This window comes from Haliotis rufescens, unplaced genomic scaffold, assembly GCF_023055435.1.
Source record: "Haliotis rufescens isolate VD_foot unplaced genomic scaffold, xgHalRufe1.0.p SCAF_8, whole genome shotgun sequence".
In the NCBI taxonomy this organism is placed as follows: domain Eukaryota; kingdom Metazoa; phylum Mollusca; class Gastropoda; order Lepetellida; family Haliotidae; genus Haliotis; species Haliotis rufescens.
In genome coordinates this window covers 23,627,030-23,646,732 of record NW_025964372.1, presented here as the reverse complement: position 1 = coordinate 23,646,732, position 19,703 = coordinate 23,627,030, and the positions used below count along the sequence as shown (strand labels likewise).

Here is a 19,703-nt window from a genome sequence, read left to right as displayed (position 1 = left end):
AAAATCCAGAGCAGCTAGTTGTTTCATGTAGATTTTGTGTTGAGAATTGCTTCAAAGATCATGATGGATTTAACTGACCTTGGGGGACACGGGTGGCCCAGTCGTTTAAGGCGCCACAATTCGCTGTGCAGAGTTGCGTCCTTTGGGCACGGCAGAAACCTATGATTGTGGGTTCGAATCACAGTTTGCCCCGATTATGTTTCTAGGTTAGTCAGCACCATACCCGTGCTCGTGGGTTTCACCGAAGTGGTAAACGTCTGAGACCTGCATCTCTTCGGGCTTTCCTCCCACATTAAGCTATATAACTGGAATACTGTTAAAAGCGGCGTTAAACTCAACTCACTCACTCAATCACTCACACTAATTGACCTGGACAGGGGTAGATATAGCCACTAGTCCAAAATAGTCCAAAACCAGTAACCATGGTTACAATATAGACCAACTAGTTGTAACCATGGTTACAATATAGACCGATTAGTTGTTGTATTACCAAATCTAGTTATTTTACATAACCACTTGTCCAAAATGAGCTGCAGACTAGTTAGATTTGACCAATGGTGTATAACACTGGAAAATTTCGTATATAAAGTAAAACAACCTGACTTTTTCAGTGGATGATGTTCAATACACGGCACAGCCCTTCAGTTCAGACAACACAAGGCCACCCTGGCTGTGCCATGCATTGTACACCCTCCAATCGGGTAAACAATACCTGATCACAACAACCTTTTCACTAAGTCACATAAAATCATCTGAAAAGAAGGATGTATATGTTTAAGTTTTTTAACAAAATGAGGTAAATGGAAGCCAAGATTTAATCTCAGAGTGCATGAAAAAATGTTTCAGGGGTGAGGAGTTCTAAATTTTTCAGAGCCCTGCTAGGTGGCTATGCAACCTCAGGTTCAGCCATTTTGTGGCCTCCACCATTTTGTTGTAGGCAGTTTGGAGAAGGGCCAGTAACTTTTAAAAGGAGCAAGCCTGCTGGCTACATACAAATTTGTTGTTAAATCTACCCCTGCATGTGTAGCTTTAGGCATCAACATGCCGTGAAGAGCTCATCCAAGACTCTTATCAACATGCAGCAATAACAGAAACAATCTCAGAAACAAAGGAGTATGACGATGATGAAAACCAACTGAAAAAAAACATTTCAGAAAACCCTGGGAGACGAGTTTCATTCCTGGCTGTTGTGTCACTGTCAAAACATGTCCTGTAAAACATGCAGGGATATGTGTGGACAAACAAACTGCCCAATCAGGGAGCATGTTTGGTCTAGTAAGCTCGGGTAATAATCCTACAGTACATATGATTACGACCCGTGAAAATCTGGGTAGAGAATAGGTCTTCAGCAACCCATGCTTGCCGCAAAAAGCGACTGTGCTTGTCATAAGAGGCGACTAACGGGATCGGGTGGTCAGGCTCGCTGGCTTGGATGATGCATGTCATTGGATCCAAACTGTGTGGATATATAGATGGAATATTGCTGAGTGCGGTGTTTAACAACAAACAAACAAATACATATGATTACCGTATTTTCTTGAGTATAGTGCGCACCCATGTATAATGCGCACCCCCCTCTAGCGGGTTCAATATTTTGGAAAAAAAGAAATTTGAATATTATGCGCAGAAATTTTTTACACCGTACCCTTTCAGCGAAGTCCGGCAAACGAACGGGTGCTGAGAAACTTGTCAGTACAAATTCGAAATTTGAGATAAAAAATCACCAGACATGTTTATTTACCGTTTAAATAGTATTTATTGTTCTGCTAGACATTGTTTTATATTTAGGGATTAAGATTACCTTGCGTATTTTCTCGTAAACTAAGCTGGAAACAGCAATCAGCTGTACACACGTTTTCTTGGAATCGACCGGTGATTCGGTCAAGACACACCCAATGATATAACTTTATAAGATTTTTAATGCAAGGATCGGCAACAATTGTATCTGAAACTATTTTATTTATCAGGAATAATATATTCCATTATTTTCTTAGTTATATGCAACCTTTACTAAACATATTTAAAATAATAATAACCCTAAGCGAAGCAGCTGATCGCTATTCCCGGGTATTATTTTTTACATGGAACATGTCTGACCAGTCACCGTCAAGGCTCACGCGCACGTAATCACGTGATAGCGAGAATTTCATGTTGACATAGAATCGTCAAACAAAAACAAATATGACTTTTAACGAGTAAAAGTATGTCATTTATGATATATGTATCCATTCTCTGTCAACTAAAGTTTGTTTCAAGGCGTCAATAGCGGTATTCTGACCGTGGTTGCTGTTAATAACGGTGAGTTGTGCGATCTTCCGATCGCTTCACACACGATTTCGCCGAAAACAATATTATAAGGAATTTTGAATAAAATCAATGAAATAAGTTACAAACATAAGTCCAGATATACAAAGAACACTTTTTATAGCCAGACAGTGTAATTACATAATTATTTTGCGTACTTCAGTATGGATTTGTTGACATGGTATTCCCGGTGTTTCGTGCTCACGGTAATGTCTTTCCATGGGGGGAAAAAACATCCAAACTCATAATTCGTGTATAATGCGCACCCCCTTCTACACAGCTGTGTTTTTTCGAAAAAAAAGTGCGCACTATACTCAAGAAAATACGGTACACTAATTTCTACTGAAAACGGTGCAACAAGCCAAGTTTGGGCGAGTGTTTCTGAAGAGTTTTGAACAGACTGCATTATGTATAGAATGTATGATAAAACTAAGATTAGATACCAGTAATCAAAATGTTTAGGGATTTTTCATTGTCTTTGAATTCATTTTTATTTTTATTAAATTCTTTAATTGAAAGTATTTTTGCTGTTTCCTTCAACTCTGACTAAAACAAGAAGCAACAGTCTTCAGAGTCAAGTCAGGGACAACAGGTTCTGAAATTTGTAGGTTAGCCTAGTGGTTAAAGCATTCGCTCGTCACGCCGAAGACCCGGGTTTGATTCCCGACATGGGTACAATGTGTGAAGCCCATTTTTGGTGTCCCCCGTCGTTATATTGCTGGAATATTGCTAAAAGCGGCTTAAAACCATATTCACTCACTCACTCACAAATGAGAAAAACATTTTTTTAAGGCTAAAACTGTCACTTACCTCTCTCCGTAGGACGCCACTTGGACAATCTCTCTTAAAGTCCTTATACCTACAATAAACAGAAGAAACATTGTCATATATAACAGTATCAAGAATAACTAATAATATTAAGATTGAACACTGGTTTGAAAAAACAATCAATAACCATCACCATTATCATTCATCAATCACATATAAGAAGATAAATCACTTATTTAAAAGCATTCATAGCAACATGATAAATAACAGTAAACAAATATAAAAAATTCTTTATGTAGTAATTTCCCCTACTCTGCAATGAATCTAATAGAAAAAAATGCCTTAGCAACATCCCTAGCAACCTTGTCCATTATCGTATTTTTTATGCTCATGCAGTCTGCAAATTTAGCCACTAGTCTGAAGCCAGGGTCTAGTCAATATACTGAGACTTAAAAACATACTGAGTATATAAAATATCATATGTTCAGGCAACTCAATCGTTTCTGTCACCGACTGCTTTCAATACATTTAATGGCAATTACACTGGATATAAAAATCACCAACATGTTTGGATTTTAAATTACATTTAGCAGTTTTTAATCAACGATGAAACACCACAAAATCGAAAACAAAATAGATTTATCTCTTCTTCTCTCTCTTATTTGGGGCGGTCGGGTAACCTAGTGGTTAAAGCGTTCACTCGTCACGCCGAAGACCCGGGTTCGATTCCCGACATGGGTACAATGTGTGAAGCCCATTTCTGGTGTCCCCCGCCGTGATATTGCTGGAATATTGCTAAAAGCGGCGTAAAACCATACTCACTCACTCACTCTCTCTCTTATTTAATTCTTCTATAATTTATTATCACCTATAAATTCATTAAAATCATATAACCATATATTTGAAAAAGGGCTCATCTTTAGATTTATCTTCTAATTATTCTATAATTCATTATCACCTAGAAATTCATAAAATCAAATAACCATATATTTGAAAAAGGGCTCATCTACAGATTTATCTTCTAATTATTCTATAATTCATTATCACCTAGAAATTCATAAAATCAAATAACCATATATTTGAAAAAGGGCTCATCTTTAGATTTATCTTCTAATTATTCTATAATTCATTATCACCTAGAAATTCATTAAAATCAAATAACCATATATTTGAAAAAGGGCTCATCTATAGATTTATCTTCTTATTATTCTATAATTCATTATCACCTAGAAATTCATTAAAATCAAATAACCATATATTTGAATAAGGGCTGATCACACATTTCATGACTGATACTTGGTGTGTTTTAATAAACTAACCAACAGACAGCATCAATGAAATAGATTAGCTGGACAAACAGGGATTGATCTGGACCTGCTCAGAGGCTGATATTCAGCCCCAAATCTGCAGCCAATGGCAGTACAAAGTTCAAAATTCGAATTACAAATTCCCCTAATAAGGTTTTAGTTATAGCAAATGATAATCATGTGTTTAGTTGTAACAAGGATAACTAATGTCACAGATCGAAGTGCAATTGTTGTCAAGTGTGCTTCAAGTCACTTACCGTATTCGACATAATAAGCTCCCAGGGCGCTCTCAAAATTATAATTAGGGGGCTCTTATTAGAATATTATTTTGGTGAAAAACAACAGAGTTCAAAGAGCGTTAATTTCGTTGTTTATGATGAAATGTTTATATACCACAGATATATTTTCCAGGATTTAATTACCCATAATTAAGGGTGCATAAAACAAACGTATTATGCACGAATAAACAGTCTTGTGTATATTTATCAATCGGAAGGGGTGCTAATTGGGATTGTTCATTAGCCAGTATATTAGCAAATATCGCTCTTATTACAGCGGGGCGCTTAATGCGTCAAATACGGTATACTTTTTAGGTGTGTCTCAAACGATAAAAGTGTGCCACAGTTTATCATGACATCCTTACTCCTGCCATATTTTGTAAATAATACATCTTTCTTCCTATCACAAACACCCCAAGATTTATACTGAGACACTGTGAAAACACATTATCAACTTTGACTCAAAATCAATAAAAAAATAAATGCTCCAACTCCAAACACAATGAATGAGATTTGAACCCTTATGACGATATTTGTGTGTTAAATTTGAAGTTAATATTGTGGCAAGTGAAACAACATCCTCAATGTAAATTTATAATATTCACGTGACTGCAGTCAATAAAATATCGCAACTTAGCGTTTAAAACACAGATGTGATATATTTGGTACGCATTCTTCGAATTGTAGGTTTGAAGTAAGGGCAGGAGTTTGTTTTAACCATGTTATCGGGATTTTAACTAGTAAAAATGAGTAGTGAAAACGTAAATATTTTCATCCATCCATACTTGACACTGCCAACTGTAAATCATTAGGGTGCTAGGTATTTGGCCATCATGTCTGTTAAAAAGATGACTTACAAACCACAAATAAGAGCACATGTAAGTATCGTGATATGTAACGGATCGTGAGCAAGGTTTTGTGATAATACGTAACGGATAGCACAGTTGGCGTATCGTCCCAGCCTCTGAAACCTAGAATGAAAGAGGCTTTGGTGCTTAGCTTTAAACTATTCCATTAAATGCAATGTCAAAATATATCATAATTTGAGAAAATAAGAACTTTAACAAAAATCCCAATTATGAAAAAAGAAAGAAAACTGCTGGAATTAGTTTGGAATCATAGATAAATCTTTACAACACTAACTGTCATGGTTGTTGTCTAACACACCACTCCTGCAATATGACAGTGGTCTGTTAATACCAGACAATCCAGTGATTGACATCATGCGCATCGATCTATGCAATTGGGATACGATGACAAGCAGTCACTGAGTCTGAATCCTATTACTCGCCTCTTAAGACATGGACTTCTGCAAGATCACTAACCTATTACCTGGGATAACGCTTCTTAAGACAAGCATGGGCTTCTGAAAGATCACTAACATATTACCTGGTCTAACGCCTCTTAAGACCAGCAATGGGTGCTCAGGGGAACACATTCTACCCCGGGTCCCCACAGGGACATACTGTCATAAGCCCAATGTTGATGAACCAATACAAATTGAATAATCATTAATCAAGACTTTTTCAGTCTGATCATGCAGATACACCATCCATCACACCATCAAATTCCATTTCCCCTTGCGAACTCCATAGCAGAATATGCCCCAAGTATCCAATTGTTGGTCATACGAGCTGAATGAGAATAGGGTCATTAGGAATACAATGTGTGACCTAGATTTGTTATCGTGCCCAGTGACATGGTCAGATGCCATGATGGGGTTTGAATATTGCTGACTGCAGATTAAAACAACATTAACTCTCTCATAAATAAATCTAATAGTAATTTGTTCTGATAGATTATTCATACACGCAAATGACTCTCTCTCAAGACATGCTCACTATTAATACCAAATTCATTTTCAATTATTTTTTTAGGGATTACAATTTATTCAGCTAGAATAAATATTGAATTTCAAATAACTGAATACTATTTGGCATTTGCATAATGGAGTTTTTCAAATTAAAACAAATTCCATCAAAAGATGACAAATTCCCCAGCCCCCACAATAGCAAAAGGCACCACTTCAGCCCACGGTGTGACATGTACCAAGTTTGGATAAGAAATCTTTCACGGTTTTCAAATTATGTTTCAGAAACAAAATACAGACTGACAGACAGACAGATCAACGAATTGACGGACAGACAGACCACATGATGACTATATACCCATATACCAAGGTAATATGCCGGGGGAGATATAAGGAACCAGTTATAGTGTGCAATAATAATTATTAATATGTTATGGGGTGTTAAAAAAAGGGGCCCTTGGAAAGACCCTGACGCAAAAAAGTAAAGACTTGATATGCTTTAAAAAAACAGTGTTCCTTGACCATGTTGACATGACCCTAGTTTTAAAAATGGAAATTTGGTAGCACTAGATTGAAATATTATATCAGCAAAAATCAGGAACACAGGAACAACATTAGTTTCAAACAGTGTAAGGAGTTTAGATTAGACTAGCAGAACACCTTAAAGAACCCAGGAACCCCCTTAATTTCAACACTGTAAGGAGTTTAGTCTGTAAAGAATTGAGTCTGGACCAGAAAATCCAGTGATTGACAATGACATCATGAGCATTTGATCCAAGCCATTGGGATACGATGACATGCATCAACCAAGTCACCTGATCTTGTTAGTCGCCTCTTACGACAAGAATAGTCGCCTCTTACAACAAGCATTATATAAGTCGCCTCTTACAACAAGCAGTCGCCTCAGACTAAGACTTAACTCCAGCACAACACCTCAAGGAACCCTGCGAGGAGCAGACTTAATTTCACCACTGTAAGGAGTATAGATTAGACTACCCCAGCAGAAAAACTCAAGGACCCCTGGAACCCCTAAATTTTGAACAATGTCAGAACTATTTACAGCTGAAAGTTCTTACCATTGTTGGAGTTCTTTTCTTTCAACTGAAACAGAAATGTTGAAGAATGAGCAAAATATGCTGCAAGAGTTATGTCTCAATATATCTGAGGGGCCATGAAAATTAGCTGGCCTGAAAGGTGAGGTGAAATGAGGTTTAACGTCGCGTTTAAGTTTATAGCACCTATTTAGCGACGTGATTGTTTGGTTTGTTGTTTAACGCCGCACTCAGCAATATTCCAGCTATATGACGGCGGTCTGTAAAATAATCGAGTCTGGACCAGACAATCCAGTGACTGATATCATGAGTATCGATCCACGCAATTGGGATAGATTTAGCGACGTGGATGCCCATGTTTGTGTGTGTGTGTGTCTATGTGTGTGTGTGTGTGTGTTTGTTAGTTGTTTAATAGTGGTACCCACTGAGATGCCATGCCGTATAACAATACTGGCTTAGAGCAGACCAGTCCTTGTTTTAGCCCCTTATTCTGAGCGCCAGTCAGGGTAACAACAAGTACCATCTTTTAACATCAACATATGAATATTGACAGGAGAGTACTTCTTCCTCAGTCATCGTCAATAGGCATCTTTAAATAACCACATGTACAAAATAGTGGTTACTGCACTATTTTAAGCGTGGCAATACCTTTTGGAACAAAAACAAGACTGAAATTGACCAAGAGAGTGCATTTTAAGTTAACGGAACCACAGAGAGCTTGAAAATTGAAATTTTCCTAATGCTGACTCTGACTTTATATTTTCTGCATCACAACAAGTGGTATAACGTCAAAATATTAACGTCCAGCATAGAACAAAACATTGCAAGGCATGCTTTGTCGTCTTTGTGACGTCATCTTCATCATATTTGCATATAAAGTAGCTTTCAATACTATGATGTAAAAAAAAAGACATATTTGTGCAATACAGCGCCATATTTTGTTTAAGGGCAATTATCTTGATTTCTTTCAGATCTACACCCTTCAAAACATTGGACTCAACCATTGCCACTTCACTCAATATCTTTGCTTATGATGACCAAAGAGTTTGCATGTTTTTGTCATGGTAGAATGGAGATAAACATACTGTGTTTTCAATGCAGGGCTAGGTTACCTGTATATCATCTTGCAGACCTAGGGTGGAATTTCTGAGTTATATATTGGCTGACCCTGAATCTCGTAGCGAAATGGACATCAGGTTTGTAAACATGTAGACTGCTGTGTAGAATTCGGACAATTGCAGCATTTGCAAAGCATGTGTATCGCCAACTGTGCATCAACAGATATTTTCCTAATCTTGTCATGTTTTTAATCATCGTGCTCAAGTGATTTTATTAACTTCACAAGGTAAGACCTGTTTTATTACAATATAGATCTTGATTATCGATCAGATTGTCTTGACTGAGCACTGCAATTATCTTTGAAGCAAAACCAAGTTATATGAGAAGTGGAATCTGACTGGTCAATAGGAAGGACATAGAAGGAACTTAACTCGTATAAGCCACTGATGGCACAACGATCGAGGCACGAAATCCCAACCTAGTTCAATGAGGGTGAAAATGGATATTAATCAGTTATAACTGCCTTGCCTCGGGAAGATGCCTGAAGATTTAACCACACTAAATTTAACAGTACTAAATTCAATTAAGCACGGTCAAATCAAAAGGTAACCTATCCCTCCAATGAAAACACAGTGTTTATCTCCAAAATATGTTTCTTGTTTATGAATGTTATCGACTTATAAACTACAACCACTTCTGATCAATATACATTATAAATTATCATAGACATTGATCAAAGAAAATATAGCTTAGCTGCTCTTTAAAATTGATGAGCCATCAGTCGAGTCCACTTTGATTCCTCCAAGGAAAAGCTATTGTGAACATGTTTTAGGCATTAAATTGTGTGATCCTCTCTTCTTCTTTGAATATTAAAGTGTACTGCATCTTCCTGAGGCAAGGGTGTTAATTCAAAAGTCCAGTTTCCACCCTTGCCCAACTAGGATGGAATTTCTGGGTTCTACCGCTTCACCACCCGTGGCTACAACAAGTCCCTTCTATGTTCCTCCCATTGTCCAATCAGATTCCAGTTCTGATATCACTTGCATCTGCTTCAAACAAAATGGTGGCGCCCAGTAAAGACAATCTGATCGATAATCAAAATTTATATTGTATTAAAACGAGTCTCACATCAAATCATGTGAGCACCTTGATTACAAACATGAAAAGATTTGGAAAATATGTGTTGATGCTAAGTTGGCGGTACACATGTAATCGACCGAAATCTGGAAGACAGTTCCTGATGTTGATTTCATTAAGCAATTTTGATTGGACATTTTGGCTGGACTAACGAGTCTATGCATAGTCCAATCAAAATCGCGCAACGAAATCGAAATCCGGTTAGTAAACTGTCGTGCAGATTTCAGTTGATTGCAGGATTTGTAAAGCATGTGCACCGCCAACTTGTTGTCAACAGAAATTTTCCAAATCTTTTCATGTTTTTTATCAAGGTCCTCATGTGATTTGATGCACTTTGCGATGTAAGACCCGTTTTATCACAATATAGATCTTGATTATCTATCAGATCGTCTTGACTGGGCACAGCCATTTTATTTGAAACAAATGTTAGTGATACGAGAGATGGAATCAGATTGGTCCATAGGAGAGGCCTAGAAGGGAAATAACTCGTAATAACAACTGGTGGCGCTACGATCGAGCCCAGGAATTCCAGCCTAAATCGACAAGGGTGGAAACTGGACTTTTAAAGGATCGGGAAGATGATATTTGCTTTTTGAAAGGCTTTCAATATTGAAGTCAAATATAAACAAACATTTCTATGTTTTTTTAATCAAACTTACATCCAAACTTAAAAAGTCGGTAACTTTAGCCACTAGCCCGAAGCCCGAGTCTAGTCAAATTCTGTTCGGATTAGTAAGACCAGCCGACAATAGTCAGTATGATAACTCTACTGAAAATGATGCTTAGAGACATGTTCAGTCCAGACGACTCCAACGCTTGTGGGACAGACTGTAGAACATATGTTAAATTCAAATTCAGCCAAGCAAATGTTTGTGTCCTGTATCTTTATACAAGGTAAAATTCCGGTCTGTTTTCATATTATAGTTTGAAGAGAAATATTTTATAAAGCGATCAAATCAGGCTTTACGTTTAACCTCAAGTAATACTGACCAGCTAAATTCGTTATGAACGATCTCTTCTCACTTCTAGAATTAATCAGTATGAAAGGCGAGAATTCCTTTAGTACAAGATTTTACAAAAAAGTGATTTTTTACTTCACAATTGAAGAAACAGACTCTAACTGCACATACATAAACAAAGCATCAGTGCTTGAAATGCATACTGAACAAGCAGTACATGCATTATTGCACAACTTGCAACAAGCATGTTTATAAGCCTAGTTGAACTGCTAATCATTCCACTTAGAAGACAGGGCTTTGTCCATGACATTTTAGTGCTGGTAGCCTTCTACAGAGAGTTGATGCAATAATAGTGATTGTCTCAACATGATGCGTTAGCCCTAATGACTATGAAAATGACAGCTTGTCAAAACAGCTTGTGTAGCTACTCCGAAAACAAGCTGTGCCTGAGTAGTTTTTGTCCACATCAGATAATCCTGAAAGCTTGCCATGTTATTATCATAGCAAACAGAATTCACCTAGATTATCATGGTACCAGTATTGACAAGACATTGAAGAAGTGATTGATTAACTTAACTGAATAAGGAATATGTAAAAACAGGAGAAACGTCTTCAGTAATGATCTACAATAATGATGAAGTGTCTAGACATTCACTTGCTGACTTTGATGATGCATGTCATCGTATCCCAATTACATGGATCGATGTGCATGATGTCAATCACTGGACTGTCTGGTCCAGACTGGATTATTTACAGACCGCTGTCATATAGCTGGAATATGGCTGAATGCGGCGTTAAACAACAAACCAAAACCAAAACCAAAACAACAAACAAACAAACAATCATGAGATTTTCAGACTTTAGAACACAAACAAGTATATAGTTCTTCAGGTATGAAACTGGTTACTTGCTTTAATATTTTGCAAAGCTGTAATGGGAAAGCAGGGTTAGAAACTAACAGTTTTTGTCCACTAGTCCTTATAATGATAACATATAGCAAAACCCTTAAATTTGGCCAATTAATTCTACTAGTCCTTAGGATACCTTTACCATTGGGCAGTTTGGTAAGGACTACAGGACCAGTGCCAATTTCTAACGCTGGAAAGTGGACTAACAGTTGACTGAGGTACTGCAATTCGCTGATCAGAGTTGCGTCCCTTGGATACACCAGGAACCTATGATCATGGGTTCGAATCCAGGTTATGTGTCTAGGTTTATCAGCACCATACCCGTGCTGGTGGGTTTCACCAAACTGATAAACTTCTGAGACCAGCACAATTCTGGCTTTCCTCCACATTAAACTGGCAGGCCGTGATATAACTGAAATACTGTTCAAATCAGCGTCAAACCCAACTCACTCACTCTGATGGGGAAAAAAATCATCTTTACTGATTATTACACAACTGGCATACAACCATCTGATAACTGAAGACGATGTTAGTGCCTTTGTTGTTGCAAAAACCTTTGCCTTGGGACCTTCGTATCTGTACATTAGATCTACACGTTACAGTTTGATGCATACAGCTGATTAAGTAGATCCTTTAAGTGATCCTCAAATACTCACTACGATCCTGTTGACAGGGGAGGTTAACCAATCGATAAGGGCAAGCAATGCGCCAAAGACTACACGTGCCGCCGACATCCTCACGAGCTTGTCAGAGCATCATAACATTGGACCAGCAGCTGTCTGACAATGCATGGCAACTTGTCAAATACGATCAGTCAATACTTACAATATGTGCATGACATGAGGTCTTTAACTTCGTTTGATGTCAGCTTGCTCCCGCGTTTACCCATGATGTGTCCAAGAGCAGGAAACGGCGGAAATTTCTTCGTCTAGAGCGGCATCACCGCGACGATGTTTTGGTATCCGCCATATTCTGTGCCGCACGCGCCACACTGTCCTGCAATGAACTCGGCCCTACAAAACTGTGACGTCATGGAACGATAGGTGACAAAGAGGCAGATCGAGATGGCTGTGCAGTTAAGCCGCAAATATACATGTCACTGAATCGATAATGCAACAATAATGTGTCTGGTCCAGATTATGTTGGCATTGCGGTTGGACGGAGGGCATCTTGTGATAAAAGGAAACTCATTATTGAAAATAAAAACGTGTTGTAAAATTGATCTAGAAACTGGAAAATATATCAACAAAGATTTAAAAAAACCTGGATCTACACTCATTTATTATAGTGTTTAAGAATACCTACATACGGGATCGGGTGGTCAGGCTCGCTGACTTGGTTGATGCATGTCATCGTATCCCAGTTGCGTGGATCGATGCTCATGATTTTAATCACTGGATTGTCAGGTCCAGACTCGATTATTTACAGACCGCCGTCATATAGCTGGAACATTGCTGAGTGCAGCGTAAAACAACAAACCAAACCAAATCAAACTAATATTCCCTTAACCAAACCTTCGCCCTCATCTGCGAGCATGATGGTATAGAATATTGTTAGATGGTTTAGAATATTGTAAGATGGTATTGAATATTATTAGATGGTACAGAATATTGTGAGATGGTATAGAATATTATAAGATGGTATAGAATATTGTGAGATGGTATTGGATATTGTTAGATGGTTTTAGAATATTGTTAGATGGTATAGAATATTTTTAGATGGTATAGAATATTGTGAGATGGTATAGAATATTATAAGATGGTATAGAATATTGTGAGATGGTATTGAATATTGTTAGATGGTTTTAGAATATTGTTAGATGGTATAGAATATTATTAGATGGTATAGAATATTGTGAGATGGTATTGAATATTGTTAGATGGTTTTAGAATATTGTTAGATGGTATAGAATATTATTAGATGGTATAGTGAGTGAGTATGGTTTTATGCCGCTTTTAGCAATATTCCAGCAATATCACGGCGGGGGACACCAGAAATGGGAATTGAACCCGGGTCTTCGGCGTGACGAGCGAACGCTTTAACCACTAGGCTACCCGACCGCCACAGATGGTATAGAATATTGTCAGATGGTATAGAATATTGTCAGATGGTAGAGTTACATGATCATGTGGTCTCATGTAATGTATATCCATGCTTGGCGTAGGAACCCAAACATGAGGATGACGGGTGGTTAAAAGGTGCCCTGGCTGAATGTGTGTCCATATACACCAATGGCATGCTTCGTTGCTCAGTTCATGCCATCAATAGCTACCCGCCCTGAATGACACATTTGTTTGTTTGTTGTTTAACGCCGCACTCAACAATATTCCAGCTATATGACGGCGGTCTGTAAATAATCCAGTCTGGACCAGACAATCCAGTGATAGACATTATGAGCATCGATCTACGCAATTGTGATACGATGACATGCATCAACTATGTCAGCAAGCCTGGGTGCCTGATCCCGTTATGGTCGCCTTTGACGGCAAGCATGGGTTGCAGAAGACCTATTCTACCCAGGAAGATGGGAGGGTCCATGAATGATACAGAGGGAATGTATCGATGTTTCATTTGGAAGTAAAACAATTGTTTCAAAGGCTTCTTGTTCACAGTTATATTTGATTGATAGTCCATAAATTGACACAGCCTATTTGAAAATAAATATTCGACATGACATGGTATATTTAGAGGTTTCGTTCAATAAAGAAAAGATTCATTGCAATATGTTTTGTTAGATTTGTTATGACCGAATTCACAACAATATTTTTCGATGTTAAAGGCAAAAAAAAAGTTAACAACGGCCTTGTATATATTCTGGTTTTCTTCATTTGGGGTTGGCATAACTTCAGTCGTAAGAGGCAGTTGACTAACGGGATCGCTGACTTGGTTTGATGCATGTCATCGTATTTCAATTGCATGGATCGATACTCATGATTTCAATCTCTGAATTGTCTCGATTATTGCTGAATGCGGCGTTAAACAACAATGAAAAAGAAACAAAGCCAATTGTTGTCATGAAAACAGTGTCAAAACAGAGTATGGGTGAGTGAGTTGGCTTCATAGCCGCTTTGAACAGTATTCCACTTATATCACGGCGTGTCACCTTAATGTGGGAGGAAAACCCTAAGTGATGCAGGTCTCAGACGTTTACCACTTTGGTGACACCTATAAGCAAGGGTATGGTGCTGACCAACTTAGAAACATAATCGGGGCGAACCGGGATTCGAACCGACAATAATATGTCTCCGGCGTGCCCAAGGGATGCAACTCTGCACGCACAGCGAATCGCGCCGCCATATAAGACTGATCCGCCCGTGCCCCCGAACGATTAGTGACTGAGTGAATATATTGTAATTTGTTTTGTTTATTGTTTAACGCGACACTATGCCAGCTGTAGGGAAGACTCCCATTGACCATATCCAACTAGTCCGCAGTTCATTTCACTAGTTACTGTAGTTGGATTTTTGCAGACAACAATGTTCCCTGAAGATGTTCACTAGTCTCGGACTAACGGACTAGTGGGCGTGTCTGTCCCTGCTGCTGTTCTATGACGTCGGTCTGGTCCAGACTATCCAATGATTGATATATGAGCAGCGCCCCACGCTTTCCGGGTAGGATGACACGTAATTAACCAAGTCACCCAGTCGGACCACCCGATCCATTAGTCGCCTCTTACGACCTGCAGACGTTGCAGAGGACCTATGTAACTCGGAATCTCCAAGGGGGTATTGCCGAGGTCAGGAATGCATTCCAGCTTTCTCACGCCTGCTTGTAAACACATGTCTGGAGACCCGGGTAGTTCCCCGGTTAGAAGTGGTCTTCATCAACCCATTCCGCAAAATGCGACTAATATTGCTTATCGTAAGAAGCGACTAACGGGATCGGTTGGTCAGGCTCACTGACTTGGTTGATGCATGTTATCGGATCCCAACTGCCGAGAGATCGATGCTCATGATCTCTTTCACTGAATTATCTGGTCCGGACCCGATTATTTACAGGCCGACGTCATATAGCTGGAACAACAAACGAACAAACAAACATGATCGCGGAACAAGTATGACAGGGAGGAATTTTAACTCGAAATTTTCAGCGGGTAAAAGTGGCGCGACTATTTACATGCAATGAATAGTTGCAATATTACTCATTCACTCGTGGAACCGAAGATCCAGGGTAAGATGGGTCTTCGGCAACCCATGCTTGCCGTATAAAGGGCGTATATGCTCAACGTAAGAGGTGACTAAAGGGAGCGGGTGGTCAGGCTCACTGACTTGGTTGATGCATGTCATCGTATCTCAGTTGCGTGGATCGATGCTCATGATGTCAATCACTGGGTTGTCTGGCCTAAAGACGTTAAAATATGGTACTTGTTGTTACCCTGTCTTGCGTATTAGAACACATAGATTTAGAGTGTACATGCGATGAAACAAGGACTGGTCGTCTCGGAGTCAGTGTACTATCCATATTAAACAGCTGCATGGTGTCTCGGTGGGCTAGCACTATAAAACCGGCATTAGTCTGGACTAGAACACGACGTTAAACCCCATTTCATCTCACCTGACATATATTGATCTTATGTCATTTAAATAATACATTGACCGCCTCCGTGGTGTAGTGGTAGAGCGTCCGCCCGGAGAGCGGAAGGTCCGGGGTTCGATCCCCGGCCGCGTCATATCAAAAGACGTTAAAAGATGGTACTTGTTGTTACCCTGTCTGGCGCTCGGCATTAAAGGGCTACAACAATAACTGGTCGGCTCGGAGTCAGTATACTGTGTCTTAGTGGGTCATTCATATTAAACTGCGGCATGGTATCTCAGTGGGCTAGCACTATAAATCGGCATCAGTCCGGACTAGTACAAGCAGACACACACACACACACACACACACACACGTGCATGCACGTCGCTATATGAGTGCAATAATCTTGAACGTGACGTTAAACCCAATTTCACCTCACCTAAATAATACATTTCATAACACTTACATGTACGTAGAAATAAATTTCTTGCGTATAACGATTTATCGACGAATGAGGCAATATGATCATATTTTGCACTAGAGACCATAGAATAGATATATGGTCTGATTGCACGTAGATGTCATGCGTTTCTGTTTCCCATAACGTCAGAATAGTGTTGCCCATGCGGTCTCTCTGGGCACGGAAATGAGGCATTGACCGCCGTTGAGAAAGCTCTATACAATCAGTAATTGACAATCACAGTAGGCGGCCTCATCTCAATAGAATAGTTTAGTGGTGGTGGTATATCCGCAGTCGTATAGCTACATCAGCTGAGAAGGGGATTGTCTCAGTATAGTTTGGTCGTGCAACATTTACGTCAAGTTTCTGTAGTCCGGACCCCGTGAATCCGGAAACCTTGTCTTTCGGACAATAATTGTTTCCAGCGTCTATATGTATATAGGTTAGAGCACGAGGACCTGGTGTCTGATCGTTGAAATGGAGTCCGTGACAGATGAATAATCGTTTAGCGCCTCGGAAACTAACTGACCATTTCAACGATTAAACACCAGGTCTTCGAGCTCAGAGCAATACTTAACACTGGGTGACTGGTTGAATCTAGTCAACTCTGGTTGCCCAAAACGTGGTGACATCAGTAGACTCAGGTCACTCAAATTATAATAATCGAACGCAGGGGATGGAGTCGGAATGAATGACTATTTGATAGCGAGAAACGTGAGATGGGATTTGACTCGTAACAGTCTTTTTTCATTTGAGTGAGAATTTTTTACGTCTCTTTGCGACATATTCCAGGAATATCACGGGGGACACAAAAGTCACAAAAGGAGTGAATGTTGTTTAATGCCCGGTCCAAAATATTCTAGAGAGTATGTGACATCGTATGTGTGTATCGGTGTTCATACTATCATCCACTAGTTTGACGGGACTTGGCTATATTATTTACCAGCTGCTATGATAATGCTGATTGCGGAACCTTCACTCGCAAACTCTTTGTTTCCAATTAGGTGTTCCGGGGGCTGTATGAAATAACCGTTTTATTGATTTTCTACTTTACACCTGATTACCTATAGATAAGAGCGAGACATGCAGGTCGCCGCAAGCTGCCGATCGATATCCTACCTAACATACTTACACTTATAAACACCCGGTCGTATGTACCGTCTTCCCGAGGCAAGGGAGTTAACTGTGGAAACTGGAATTTCACAGTCAGTTAGCTCCCTTTACTCGGGAAGATGGCCTTTCGTAGTCAGATAACTCCCTTGCATCGAGAACACGCGTATGTGCACCCTCGTCGCCACCAGGCGGTATGAGTGAGTGAGTTGGGTTTACGATGCTTTGAACAGTATATACGTCATATCACGGCGTGTCAGCTTGTTATGCGAGGAAACGCAAAGCGACACAGGTTTTTGACGTGTACCCTGGAAGACTATACAAAGATATATAGATCGACCCCCTGGCTTACCACTTTGATGAAACCCTCAACCAACCAGCAACTTCGGGCCTCCTCTAACACAAAGTTGACACGCCGTGATATGACTAATACTGTTCAAAACGGCTTTAAACCCACCTCACTCGAACCCGTGAATCTCATGGAATGGATTGGACCCGTGAATATCCGGGGTAGAATAGGTCTTCAGCAACCAATGCTTGCCCTAAAAAGCGACTATGCTTGTCGTAGGAGGCTACTAACGGGATCGGGTGGTGAGACTTGGTTGACGCATGTCATCGTATCCCAATTGCGTAAATCGATGCTCATTATATCAATCACTGGATTTTCTGGTCTTGACACGATTATTTACAGACCGAAGTCACCTAACTGGAATATTGCTGAGTGCGGCGTTAAACAACAAACAAACAACATTGAATGAATAAATTGGATATCTTGGGATTTTATCAGTGTTCTCGGTGGGGTAACTAGAAGCGGTCATAAAATCATTAAGCGATGCATATATATATATATATATATATACCTCCAGGTTCTCGTCAAAGGATTACATCTGCATTATTGGAAGCAGTAAATGGCTTATCGAACCGAACCTACAATAAAAGTAATAGATGTTTGTTTTACTTATTTATCTCAAATGCAATGTTTGTAGTTTTGTGTAATATAATGTCAGCTATTTTTGAGTTAGTGAACTTTTACTTTTATTTTATGGTCCAATCGTTTTGAGCCTTAAAAAAACACCTTGGTTACACTGTTGAGTATTCCAAAGAAATGGTTTACTATAAGAACATACGAGGGGCGTTCAATAAGTTTTGCAACTTCAATATAAGACCAAGTCGCAGATTATCTTTTGCACTTTTATTGTTTCAATATAATCTCCATTCAACCCAATACACGTATTCCATTTGTCCTTCAAGCTTTTAATACCACTTTTATAGAAATCCGCAGATTTGCCCTCTAACCACGCCTCTGTGACAGCCTTTATGTCCTCGTCATCCTGGAAGCGACTTCCACGTAGGGCAGATTTCATTTACCATACAGGAAAGAGTCACGGGGGGCTAAGTCTGGGCTGTAGGGTGGGGGATTTAACTGTACATCACGGCGGCCTGAAGTCAGTCGAGTCGGGGGCAGACACACACCAGTGACCGAAAGCATGAGATACGACCCACGCGCCGTCCTGAGACGATGCCACCCAGCCAGCCTATTCAACCAATGTTTGTTCCTTGTTTTACGCCGCACTCAACAATATTACAACTATATTAAGGCGGTATGTAAATAATCGAATCTGGACCAGGCAATCCAGTGATTGACATCATGAGCGTCCATTCACGCACTTGTGATGAGATGAGAATCATCAACTAACTTAGCGAACCTGATTGCGTTTGTCAACTCTAACAAGGTGCAATGGGGTATAAACGTCGCATCCAAGATTATTGCATTGATATAGCGAAGTGCATGCGTGTTACGTGTGTGTGTGTGTGTGTGTGTGTGTGTGTGTGATTGCTTTAACTAGTCCGGACTTATGCCGATTTTATAGTGCTTACCTCTTACAACAAACATGGATTGCTGAAGACCAATTCTAAAATGGATCTTCATGGGATCACAAAACTTCAACTCCCGGTCCACGCTTTGGTTAGCTCTTCAGTATTACGTATCTATTCTTACCTGGGTGAAAAAACAAAAGTCTTTATAGGTAAGTGTA

At 39.4% G+C, this 19,703-nt stretch overlaps 1 protein-coding gene across 1 annotated transcript in view; it reads right to left on the bottom strand.

The window, feature by feature from the left end:
- Nucleotides 1-12,602, bottom strand: part of LOC124139306 (neuronal calcium sensor 1-like) — a 60,057-nt gene extending 47,455 nt beyond the window's left edge. The window contains exons 1-3 of the mRNA XM_046506275.2: nucleotides 12,408-12,602; nucleotides 7,544-7,568; nucleotides 3,115-3,163 (exon numbers count right to left, since the gene is read on the bottom strand). Coding sequence (XP_046362231.1) covers nucleotides 3,115-3,163; nucleotides 7,544-7,568; nucleotides 12,408-12,471 — 138 coding nt within the window. The 5' untranslated portion in view covers nucleotides 12,472-12,602. The remainder of the gene's footprint in view (nucleotides 1-3,114; nucleotides 3,164-7,543; nucleotides 7,569-12,407) is intronic.
- Nucleotides 12,603-19,703: the final 7,101 nt, after the last annotated feature.